General features: G+C 39.1%; 1 protein-coding gene across 1 annotated transcript in view; it reads left to right on the plus strand.

Moving 5' to 3' along the window:
* Nucleotides 1-12459, plus strand: part of HAAO (3-hydroxyanthranilate 3,4-dioxygenase) — a 29356-nt gene extending 16897 nt beyond the window's left edge. The window contains exons 6-10 of the mRNA XM_015813103.1: nt 271-314; nt 4989-5134; nt 8048-8116; nt 10687-10769; nt 12381-12459. Of these exons, the coding sequence (XP_015668589.1) occupies nt 271-314; nt 4989-5134; nt 8048-8116; nt 10687-10769; nt 12381-12459 (421 nt within the window). The remainder of the gene's footprint in view (nt 1-270; nt 315-4988; nt 5135-8047; nt 8117-10686; nt 10770-12380) is intronic.
* Nucleotides 12460-12661: the final 202 nt, after the last annotated feature.

Here is a 12661-nt window from a genome sequence, read left to right on the forward strand (position 1 = left end):
AATACCAAAGTACCCTGTAGAGGACTGAGCATGCTCATTGGATACAAAAATTGACTTATTGGGGAAATTGGAAAGAATGCAGAGAAATATTAATATGAAGCATCTTGGAAATGAGTATAACAAACTTCCTTCAAGCTTGAATATAAATAAGTATATCCTGTAATAATTTCATCAATCAAAGAGAGTCCACTGTTAGTTCAATTGTTTCCCTCTATACAGTCTGAAGTGAGAGAAGATGGATTTTAGAATTCTTAACCTTTTTTATTTCAGATTTTTCAGTTCAATGCAGCATCAAACCGGAAAGCCTAATCCAGGTGATGTAAAATGACTTTGGAACTAAAATAATTTTTCATGCAGCAAACGATAATAATTTTAAAGCTTAACTAATTTTATTTTTCCTGCATTCCTATCATTTACTTTCTTTTAATATTCCTCTAATTGAAATTAATATTGCATGGGCAAAGTTGCCTTTTTTCTCTATTCAATAATCAAATATGTGCCAGAGAAAGGGAGAATAATTATTTTCCAAGCTAAACTCAGCAGGCAGATTGAGGTCTCCAGTTGTCCCAAGCCACAGTCATCATTATGTATGAGTCCCAAACAACAGGGGAATCCTCCACGCTCTACACATTTGCAAAAACAGTGATTATACCATTCCTGCAAAAAATCTACTTTGATTTCTCTATCCATCACCAGAGAGGATGGGCTTTATTTTTACTCTCTTGCTGTACCTTCCCCTTTCAATCAATTTATTTAACATCAGTTTAAAAGAATAGTGGATTCTCTCCCCTTTAGGTCCCTAAAGACCTATAAGGTCCTCTTTGGATAGCCATTTTTGAGAATCTATAAGGCTGGTTTCCTACATTGAGCATGGAGTAGCTTGGGTCATGGGTGGACAGAGGATAAGTTAAGAATTTCTGATTGACTTCTGAGTGATTTGAAATAGGCTGACAAAAATTTAGTTCTGAAATCACTAAGAGACATTCTCCAATTAAAGTAGGAAGGCTACTACTATAGAGTAGCCATTACCTTCATACCCCTCCACTTTTCCCCCATGGCCACTTGTGCCTGGTTCCTTCCAGGTTGTATTTGTAGATATTTGGGGATGGCGGTCTTGTCACACTCTGAGGAGGTTTTCAGCATTGCACTTTGTCCAATGATCTCCTTAGAGAGAGATATTTAGCTTATTAAGAATGTATCAATTGAAGTAAAGCCCTAGAGTCACAACATTCTTTTACTCTCTTACATATCTCTTCTATATCCTTATGAACATAAGACTCACTATGTTTAACATTAAGCATAAACAACAAATTACATTGAATCATCTATTGTTGTTTTTTAATTGCATTTCAGCCATAAAAGAAAACCAGTTTGCGTAGAGCAGTATTTAGAGCAACAAGTCTTGGAAAATAATATTTAATTTTTTTCAACCCATTTTGTTTCCCAGAGCTGTGCTATATAATAAAAGAATCACATACCTGGAAAAATCATGGAATGTAAGAGCTGGAAAATTTGGAGATTGTCTAGACCAGGGCTTTTCAACCTTTTCAGAGATTGTACCACTTTTAGGATATAACAATATTTGAGTACCACTAGGTGGGCGTGGCCTGCTCGACGCCACTCAGTGGACACAGCTGACTTGAGACAGCTGGGCTGGAACGGAACAAGTCGCACTGGCTAACTCAATGTGGGGACAACTCAGTGCCCCACAAATTCCTCGCCTCCTCAAACTTCTAGCTGCCAAGCGCATGCGCGCGCACACACACACAAGCACACACACTGCATTCCAGGTTTGGGGACTTTTATCCACAGAAGAACAAGATGGCCTTCTCCCCAAGCCCAGGCATGATTGGAAATTTGCTAGCTCAGATGTGGATACAAGTCTCCAAGCTTGGAATGTTTGTGTGTGTGTGTGTGTGTGTGTGTGTCTGTAGATAGCATGCTAAAGAGATGTTCTTTTCCCAATTTCAGATATCGTTGGTGTTCCCTGTCTGGTGCCCCCTCCTAGCAAAGCAGGAGGTGGAGGGCGTTTTCAGGAAGCAGTTTCCTCTGAGTCCAACTTCTGTCTTGACAGATCTCTGGAGAGCAAGAGGAGGCAGCAGGGGACCAGTGCTCCTGGGTCCTGCAAAGGAGGCTGGCCCTTCTCAAAAGGGAATTCTCATTTTCAATTCTGTGTGGTAAGGATGCTGGCTTGTTGGGGCAGCCTACCCTCACACAGCTCCTCTGCCACCCCCTCCTCCTCTCGAGAGATCTGCAGGGGAGACAGATCTGGAGGGCAAGGTGCAGCCTCCATATTGGCCACTTCTACCTCTCCAAGCCCTCCTTGATTAAACATACATTATATATAAATTAAAACACAGCCAGAAAGGAAAAATATTTAAATCACTAATTACAGCTCTTCACATATTTTCTGGAAAAACCACCTTAATTGATGTTAGGAAGGAAGAGCAAACCTTATTAAGGAACTCTTAACAGGAAGGGAATTGAAGACCCCAAAAGGTCTTGTTCTTTCTAATCTGCCTTCCCTTTGAGACTTTTGTTCTCATTATTTTATTATTATGCATTTAAGAAAAAGATCAAAGACCTCCGTAGCTCAGGATACTCACCTTAAAATCAGAACCAAGAAAAATTTAGTTAATCCACAATACCGCCCTATGAAGAATGAAGATAATCTTTGGGCCCTGAGAGCATACAGGTGTCAAGTCAGAATATTAGTGGCACACCTGTCAGCAACTGGAAGTGCATAAGTCTATGTACCTACTTCCCTTTCCTGTCTCACAACTCAATCCATACATCCTTTAATTTTCAGACACATCTTTTTTTCATAAGCTCCTTAAAAAACTAACAAGGTATACTGTAGTTAGCAGGAAAAATGAATCTAGCACTTCTGAATTCTTTTTCCAAGGGGAAAAGGAAAGTTCACAGCTTGCAGGTTGCTAGCAAAGTCATCAAAGAACGTAGTTATTGCTGCTAAAGGCAAGAATAAATAACGAATCAATTTTGCAGCTCTCTCCTGTTACTACATCCTCTTACCTCCAGAATGTGGCCTGGGATTGCACAAGGGGCTAGGCTAAAATCCAGTTGACTAGTTTGCAGCCAGGTGTTCGGTATAGACCTTGCCAATGTGATTTTAATAGCCCAGGAAGGGATAGGAAAACCCGAGAAAAACTTTGCAATCAATAAACCATGGTGGACTGCGCTTGTTTTGCCCTATTTTGATTCTCTTCCCCAGAAGCAGCCCATCGATTTTAGAACTGCATGGCTACAAAGATAGAGGCCTTCAGCCTCCCAATCCCTGCTTAGAGAGGGATTTGCATTTTGGCCAGGATCATGCCATGCACCCCCAATAAAAGGATAACCCTGAATCCAGTGGGCCAAAAGGCAGTCACCACCGTGCCCCTCTGGTTCCTTCTCCTCGGCCCCAGGGCACAGACACAGTCGCTGCTTCTCACCATAGCTGGGGCAGGACTTGCAAGTACTTCCATCTGCTTTGTCCTGCAAAGCGGCACTCACCTGGCGCTCCCGCCTGCCACCATCCCCGACTAAAGGTCGTGCACTCCAGTCTTGCCCAGCCAAGGAAGGGGGCAGCAGCCGAGACTACAGCAGATTTGCAGCTTGTCAGGGGTGCTTAAAGGCTACCCAACTTTACTCTGGAATTTTGGGGTTGGAAACCGGAGAGGCAGCGCCGTGTTTGCAGGTATGACGGCACCTGCTGGAAAGCCTCCTGCTTCCTTCCCCCCTGCAGCTACCTCCTTCGGAGCCTTCCTGATGCTGACAGGCCTGCCAGCATAGATCCACCTGCTTCTTCCTGCAAAGTGCAGCTCACCCGGCGCTCCTGCCCACTGCCATGCTGGCAGGCCCATTGTGACCAGGCCTGCCCTGTTTCTTCCAAAGACTGTTCATCTGCTCGCTCACTGCCCCATCTCTTCCAAGGCCACTCACTCTCTCCCTCACCACCCTGTCTCTTCCAAAGGCCATTCACTCGCTCGCTCACTGCCACGTATTTTCCAAGGCTGCTTGCTCGCTCTCTCCTCACTGCTTCACTAACAAAAAGCATCTTCCCACCAAAATCTGCTCCTTTTATAACTTCTCCTCTCTCCGTCCCCCTCCCACTTTTCTCTTCTGGGTGAGCCAGAAGCTCCAATCAGCATGTAACCACGCACTGATCCTGGGCTTCTGCCAAGCCCTGCAGCTCCAACAGATCTCCTCCAGGTCTGTGCGGCACCACTTTAGCTGGTTCCCTGCTACACTTGGCCAGGGGTCACATGCCACCTGCCAGGAGCTAAAGTACCACCAGTGGTACGCATACCACCGGTTGAAAAGCCCTGATCTAAACCAACTCCCTGTCCTATGCTGGAACCCACTATTATACCATCCCCCCAAAAGGGCTACTCAGTCTCTGTTTAAATACTAGAGAGAGGAAGGGCCCACCAAAGGCAATTTGCTTCATTGCTGAACAGCTCTTATTGTTAGGAAATTATTTCTGATGTCAAGTTGAAGTTGAAATCAGCTTCTCCATAACGTATAGATATTTCTTACATTCTTGAAAGACACTAAACAATTCTACTCTGTTGTATATTCAACCCCCTGCTTTGTTGGATATTCAGAATTAGGCATTTGTGACTGATAGTTGTTCATCTGAATATATATGCAGTGAAGGGAAACCCACCACCTCTCATACTAGATACTATCAAACTACTTTCAATGAGGGGTCCTTGGTGCTCTCTGAGCTGGGTTCTAGTCTAGCACGGATAATGTTACCTAGTTTGGGTAATGAAACATCTGCAAGAAAACAACCCAACTCAGAGAGCACCAAGGACCCCTCATTTCAACCCTGAGCTACAAATATTCTCTTTTATTGGTACTACTTTCAGTGTTACAATTTTCTCTTAATTTGTTTGAATCATATAAAATAAAAACTGCAATATAGAACACTGTTTTTTCAATAACTTTGTTCTCTTCTGTCTTTGTTTTTGATTTGTTTGTAGATGAAATCTTAAGAGCAATTCCTTTCCCACTAAATGATGTCACAGTCATGAATCCTTTTTCTTTGCAAGATTGGCTGAATGATTACCAAGAAAATATAGCTCTGAAGCAATCCTTGAGTCTTTTTGGAGACAACTTTGAAACAGAGGTTAAAAAATCATTTTTTTAAATTCTGAACTAGAAGGATCAAATAAGATTCTCTTATAAGTGAAGAAATTATATCCTGTTGGAAGATTTATTTTGACCAAGACATTTTGCTTTGCTTCTCTCTCTCTCTCTCTCTCTCTCTCTCTCTCTCTCTCTCTCTCTCTCTCTCTCTCTCTCTCTCTCTCTCTCTCTCTCTCTCTCTCTCTCTCTCTCTCACACACACACACACACACACGTATGCCTAGGTGCATAATATCTACAATTTTACAGGTAGATATTACCTGTAGATTTTGATACTCATGGTAAAAATTTATTTCCCAGAAGAAAAATTTATCTTCCCATGACACTTGACATTATGTCTCTTTATGCCTAATTAAACTATAAATAGTAACCCTTATGTGCAATCTAATCTGCAGACTCATCTACTGACCCTCCTCTTCCATTACCCTATTATTAGGTAGACCAGACAGGAAACATGACTCTATTGTAAAGCTACATTAACAGAATCTTGCAAGTCACCATCACCTTTACAGCCTGATCATTTAGGGAATGTCCCGCCTGAACCTTTTGCTTTATCCACTTTGCAGTTGTGGGCTATGCTGACTCTTATCTGCTGTCCCCCAGGCAGCATCTCTTTGCCTGGTTTTCCAAAGTCATTCTCACATACCATTACACCTATATAAAGATAGAAATGGGTAAATCTATTTACTGTTGATTCCTAATTCCCTAATCCCAATAACAAAAACAGTCTCGAAGAAAAAAAATATTCTACTGCACTGAAAACAATCAGAAATCACTGGGGGGTCCCCCCCCCAGGAATTAGTGCAGTTAGCACATTGGCTACTGCATTTGAACTCAGTTCTGCTTCTGAGTGTTCTTTAAAGGTAGCCCAAGGAAAAGCAGATTGTAGTAATCTAAATAGGTTGTAATGTGTTGCTGTAATGAAATGCTCTTGTATTTGGTAAAGTTGCAAACTATGTACTGTATTAACCAAAGCTGGGCAAAGGTCTCTCTAACCACAGCTTCTACCTTCTGTGCCAACAGGAGCTATGTAGTAAGAAAGATGCCCAGACTCTAAACTTGCTCTTTTAGAGTAGCATTTGCCAGCCCAGAAACAACACTATTTCAATTTGAAAGGATTCAGCCTCAGTCTGTTCTGCCTCATCCAGATCCTGAGAGCCTCAAGGCACTGGATAAAACATCAGTTGCATCTCCCAAAAGCCCAAGGTGGCAATATAAAGTTGAATATCATCAGTATTATGGGTGATTCCCCCCCCCCTTCCATTAAATTGTGTGCAATTCTCAGGGGCTGTCTGGACAAGTCCCTTTAGTTTTCTTGGTAAGACTTTTCAGGACTGGTTTGTCATTGCCTATTTTCTAGGGCTGAGAGAAAGTGACTGGCCCAAGGTCATCCAACCAACTTTGAACCTAACATGGGATTAGAATTCATGGTCTCCTAGTATCTAGCCTAATGCCTTAATCCTTACACAAAACTGACTTTCTAGTCTGGATGATACTACACCCCAAATGTTTTTTGTATTATTGTACTTGCTTTTCCTATATAATTTTTGTAAATACATTTCCTGAACATTCATTCAATAGTTTTTATAGCCTGTTCAGATGAAAAGATTGTGAGCAAAATATTCACATTTTAAAAGCAACAATAGTTATAAAACTTTATTATTATTATTATTATTATTATTATTATTATTATTATTATTATTATTATTATTATTATTATTATTATTATTATTATTATTATTATTATTATTATTATTATAATATTACAAGACATCAGTAGTAATAAATCAAATAGTAAATCAACCCTTTCCCATGTGGGATGCTAATACCTTAGCTAGGGGTTGAAAGGTCAGTAAAATAAAGTTTTATTTCAAGATTTTCTAAAAACTAGGAGGAAGGAGTTTTACAACCATTGGAGTAAAGTCAAAATAAAATCCATAGATCTATTATCTGGCCACAGTTTTGGTTTGAAAAAAATCTATATATAAAATAATTTTAGTTTCAAAGAATTGAAACATAATCTCTCTTAAGGAAAGATATAATTACAATGGAGTTGTTGCATGTTTTAGATCTCCAACTCCTAATGCTGTATTTGGTACATTTTCATATTATTTTGTATTTGTACTAAAACAGTACCAGATGTGACTTCAGATCCACCAAAGAGGCAAGTTACGGTATGTTCTTTGTTAGTCTTCCAATGATGTTCCTGGAAATTTTCCATTGTGCCAGGCCCACCTGTGCTGAAAACCTCCTTGTTGCAGCAAAAGAATTTAAAAAATGAAACAATGGAAAATATCCAATGATTACATCAACCTCTTGAAGGGGGAGTGATGTCCATTCACCTTTAAACAAATATGAAGCCATATTTGGGAATTCCCAAACTTAAAACTGTCTAAATCAGGATCTTCTATTCTGAACAAACTTTCTTAGCTAATAAAGCTGTGAAGGTCACTTGGAAATATTTTGCATGAAACCAGGTCTTGTGCCATGGACTGGGTGCTATTTTCAGCCTCCAGGCACACTGGGAGTGATAAAACTCCTCACAGTAAGCATAGTTACTGGGAAGTGAAATGGTGTGAAAACCATTATTGCAAAAACAAATGCTGCAAAAGTTAATCCTTTGAATCTTTGAAAGGAGGACATTTTGGATATAATAGGTTGAGTTCATAACTCAAGAATAGTCTAGATTGAATAATCTCTGATGAGGCTGCTAGTTAAACTGTGCATTAACTGAACCAAGAGAGGTGTGTTACAAGGGTATATGGTATATTTCTTTTTACTTTCTGCTATACGATGAAACAGTTTCTTATTTCTAAGAAATATTATATATTTCAGGCATATAATGAACACGTGCGATGTGCTTCCTCACTATATTTTCTTGGTTGTCTTTTAGGTTATACTATTTGGACCAGGAATAACTGAAGAGGGAGGAAAGAATGCAGATATGTGGATATGGCAGATGGTATATCACATATGTTTTATTTTTTACTTGTTATGTACAGTGTTGTATAAAAAAACCAAACAGACCTCCAGAACCAACACATACGTTGTTATTATTGATCTTTCATTTACATTACAAAGTAATGGAGGATCACTAGAAAAAAAAATCCCTCTTCATAATGGCCCTTCCACCTGAGCAATCCATATATCCTAGATAAACCCCTATATTCATTTTCCCTTTAATTATATTATGGCTTTTGTTTTATCATTAGGATCTGATCCCTTGGTCAGTAATCTATTTACTGCTGCAAAGTTTACTTTCCTCTTTAAAAAAATGTTTAAAACATTCCTGAGAATTAACTAGAAACTAAGGATGTTTCCTCAATTTAAAAAAAGAGTTTTCTGTATCCACTCATTGTTGAGTAAGCAGAAAACTGGACTGACATGAAATTTGTTGCACATTTTACTCATTGCTACCCTTCTTCTGTGGCCTGACTTTCATAGTTTTTGTCCATTCTTGGTCACACATCTAAGAAGGAAGAGAGAGGGGCAACATTAGACAGGAGCCGTCAGCCACATTCCCAACTTCTGCCCTATTGCATCCTTGATAATGATCTATTGGGGAATGTTTTTTAGGATTGTTTTGAACTCAGCTTTCCCCACTCCATCAAATTTCATCTAGTTCAGTTCCAGGTTTAAATAACTTTCTAGTCCTATCTTATATATCATGTCTTTCCAATCTTCCACTGGAGGTGGAGAGTAACATAAGCATGCATACAGAGTGTGGCTTCTAGAATTTATTCCAACCCCTTAATAGTAGCTCTATTTTAGGTTATGTGATCTGAAGGAAGCAGAGGCTTAAGGGCAGCATTCTGGCCATAATGGGGACACTGGGGAGATTTTTTTTCCAGATTTTCCCCCACATTCCCTGGCCAGACGTGGCCTATTTTTTTAAATGTGAATATCCTATAGTTGGATTCTCTTGCCACACTAGATTTCATCCTATTCTGTTCTGCTTCCAGAGAGTTATCCCGTTAACAAATGGAGCAGCAGATGGAAGAATTCTGAGCATATTTACATAATTTCTTTCCAAATTCTGTTGTGTTGTAAAGAATTAAAATAGCTTTTTTTTCCCCACAAAAAGTGGGAGCCCCTGGGTTGTTACTCACTTGCAGCCCTTGGCCACTGTTTGAGTTTTACCACTCAGAGAGCAAAACTTATTCCTCTCCTTTCCTTCTCCCAGTAACGTTTTGCATCCTGATGTGCAATAAAGTATAGGTATACTTGCTTGATTTGTCTACCTGTGGGTAAGTACATAGGCATACTCCTTCCACATACCCTAATTTTGAATGAGACCCTTAAACCCAGAAAAGTCACTCTTGTTTCCCTAAAGAAAAACTTCTCTATAAATAGTAACAGTAATAATAACAATAAATGAATGAACAGAGGCAGAAGCTAGAAAACCTGGCAAAATAATGCAAATGGAGGAGCTTTCTAGAAAAATTACTGCAGAAACTAAATTCATCCATGAATAGACATTAGCAGTCTTCTAATCTAAAGTACTTGAGTTCCCCTGCTTGATGATCACTTTGGAATCTGAACCAGAAACTTACAAGTGGCTAAAAGACTCTTTGAGAAATCAAAATAGGAAAAAATAGGAAGCCTAAAGGCTGACTGCACTGAGTATGCAATCAGTTCTCTCCTTTTGAAGAAATGCAATTACCCTGCAAAAAGTAGGGAGTTAGCCAAAGAATGTCTTTCTGACTGCTTGGCAGGGACCTGAGCATCTACTGATGATGATCCTCCTTCCTATCAGGTACAGCCATCTTCAGGCCAGACTTCTTTTAGTTCTTGCAGAAGTGAATTAGCTTGACATGACATCTCTCTGATGAGACAGAGATGGCCTTTTCCCACATTAATGGTTCCCTCTTAGTAATGACTGCACCATCTCTGTGGGTTTAGAGAACTAGTCTTTTAGTTTTGAAAAGCTTTTCAAATATCAGATGAGACATGTAGAAAAAGAAATTGGGAGAAGGGAGTAATCCCTTCTATTTTCAGGCAGACCAACCAATCTGTGTACTGCAAACCTAGTTTAGTGAATCAACCGGCTTGATTATTTCTGCTCGTTTTTCTTCAGATTAATAGGCCTATCTTTTTTGCTAGTTTTATTATGGAACTGGGGAGGTTGTACTTAATCTTTTGAATGTGGTTTTTTTCCCCAAAATTTAAAATTATAAGAGCATCCTAAAGGGGAGGGGAGGTATTTAACGTTATAGATGACTGACAAAAATATACTAACAAATTTACTAGCATTTCCCCCCAACTTTTTATCCACATTATTGTAAGCAGTAGACATTGGGAAAGAAGTGAGAATGTGTCAATGTTGCCAAAGCAACCAGCTTAATTGTGTATCTACAATTAGCCTACTGTCATTGATGAAGTGGAGCAAAGATGAATAAGAGACAGGCAAGATTTGTTTATGCAGATATACTGGTGAATTTTTAAATTTACATTTTAAATTACATCTCCCTCTCCATTTTAAATCCAGAAAGAATTAAAAGTCTGCCCCTTTTCCCCATTTCACCATTTTAGGAAGGTGCATCTTTTGTTACTATTGATAGAGAAATCCTGACTTTAAGGGCCGGAGACAGCCTTCTTGTGCCAGTGCAAACTAAGTAAGTAAAATATTATCATCTATCCACTGTTTCCCACATTTGACTAATGCACTTTTATACTCTCATCAATGCCTGCATCTTTGTCCTTTTCCATTTTCTATTTATGTAAGATTAAAATGAACAGAGTCTTCAGGTGCGGACTTGCATGTTTCTAATATGTAAAGTTCTGTAGATTATCACTCTATCCAGTATAGCAGCAGGAATTTCAACAATCTTCCTAGCTGAGACCTTCAGCAAAGTAATGTGCTGAAGCAATGCTCTGTCCCAGCACAAGCAAGGCTACTGTACCTCTATGCTAAGTAAAGCATGACCCATACCTGATCAATGTGAAGGCAAAGACAAGCTCCTTTTATTTCATCTGCTTTCCTTCCCTTAACTTGTTGTACTAGTAGCTCCCTGAAGCCTGGACTCACCAACAGGCATTACTGCTTCTGCTGTTGCTTTGCCAGTTTAACTACTCACAATACTTTAATCTCCCAATAAAGCGTTACTATGGAACAATGCTCCAAAGAGTTCCTTAAGACATTCACTTATGTGCTAGATTTGGCAGCACAACTCACCAATGCCCAATTCAATGATTTAGAAAGGGGGGGGGAGATAATTCTGGTAATAAGCAAAAAGGACTTAAAGGTCTTGGGCCCCAGTAAATGCCAAGGTTGCTAGTCTCTAATGCTTGATCTGGTCTACATAATTTCTTTGCAGGATTGCAGAATTTGCGGCTTTTTGCATATAGATGATCTACAATTCATAGCCTAACCATTTAGCATGACCAAAGGCAAAAGTTTCCAGAAGTTAGTTTAGCAAAATCTATTGGAATAAATTGGTTATTTTTTCCCCCTGAAGCTGAATAAGTATTTAGATAAGGCTTGATAGCACAGAATCTGATTCTTGACATGCCTCCTCCTGGCTCTATTCCTTGTTTTAGGCTCTTGAAACTAACCCAAGATGCATATATATAGTCCACTGAATATGTCTTGATGTTGGTAGAAGCAATTGCAGGGATAGAAAATGAACATTGAGATCACAGTTAAGCTAAACCAAGTTAACTTAAATCTAAATCTAGCTAAATATTTAATTCAGCCAAGCTTCCTGGTGGGATCCATTCATCTTTGGTATGGCAATTTACTCTAATTATTTCAATACAATGTTTCCATATCTTTTGGAAACTTTCTTGTAATTAAAGTAATGATATTTTCCCAGAGCACCCAAATTATTTGGTTTTATTGCTTCAATTACTTGTAATTAAATTTGGAGGAGGAGGAGGAGGAGCAGATTGGAGCTACACTATAAAATTTGTAGCATCCTCAAAATAATACTAACCTTATTAACTGATAATAATTCTTGGAGTTGTACTGAAAAAAATTACACGGGATGATTTTTAATGGGTTAGGTGCATCAGTATTTTAGGAGATTCAGATTTTACACTTGTTAGAACAACCTTCCCATGTACATCCAATCACCATCTATATTGTGATTCTCAGAATTCCCAGCTAGAAGCTAGGAGGGAGCTAGGTTCTTGGAAAAGGTACTATGCTATGGCTTATAATTAAAATTCTGACAGCAGATGCCATGCATCAATCTTTACTTTTTGTTTGGTACGTTTTTTTAAAGGTTTCACTGGAAGAGAGATGAAGGATCCATTGCTCTTTCTGTTGTTCAGAATCCAGAGAGGAAAAGACCCTATGTCTGAGTTTGGTATCCATATCCTACTGTCAAGAATTATTAATAAATTCTTTTTAAATGCAAAAAGTGTTCTGCTTGTTTTAGAACTTTGAAAATATATTGTGAATGTATTTCCTGGAACTGAGTGCAACTTGAGTTGTATGTGTGTAGAAATGCTGCCTAACCTAAAAGGCAGAATGTTCATAAATATGTCAGGACATAACTATGAA

The sequence above is a fragment of the Protobothrops mucrosquamatus genome, unplaced genomic scaffold, assembly GCF_001527695.2.
Source record: "Protobothrops mucrosquamatus isolate PMUCROS unplaced genomic scaffold, P.Mucros_1.0 scaffold139, whole genome shotgun sequence".
NCBI classification, from domain to species: Eukaryota; Metazoa; Chordata; class Lepidosauria; order Squamata; family Viperidae; genus Protobothrops; species Protobothrops mucrosquamatus.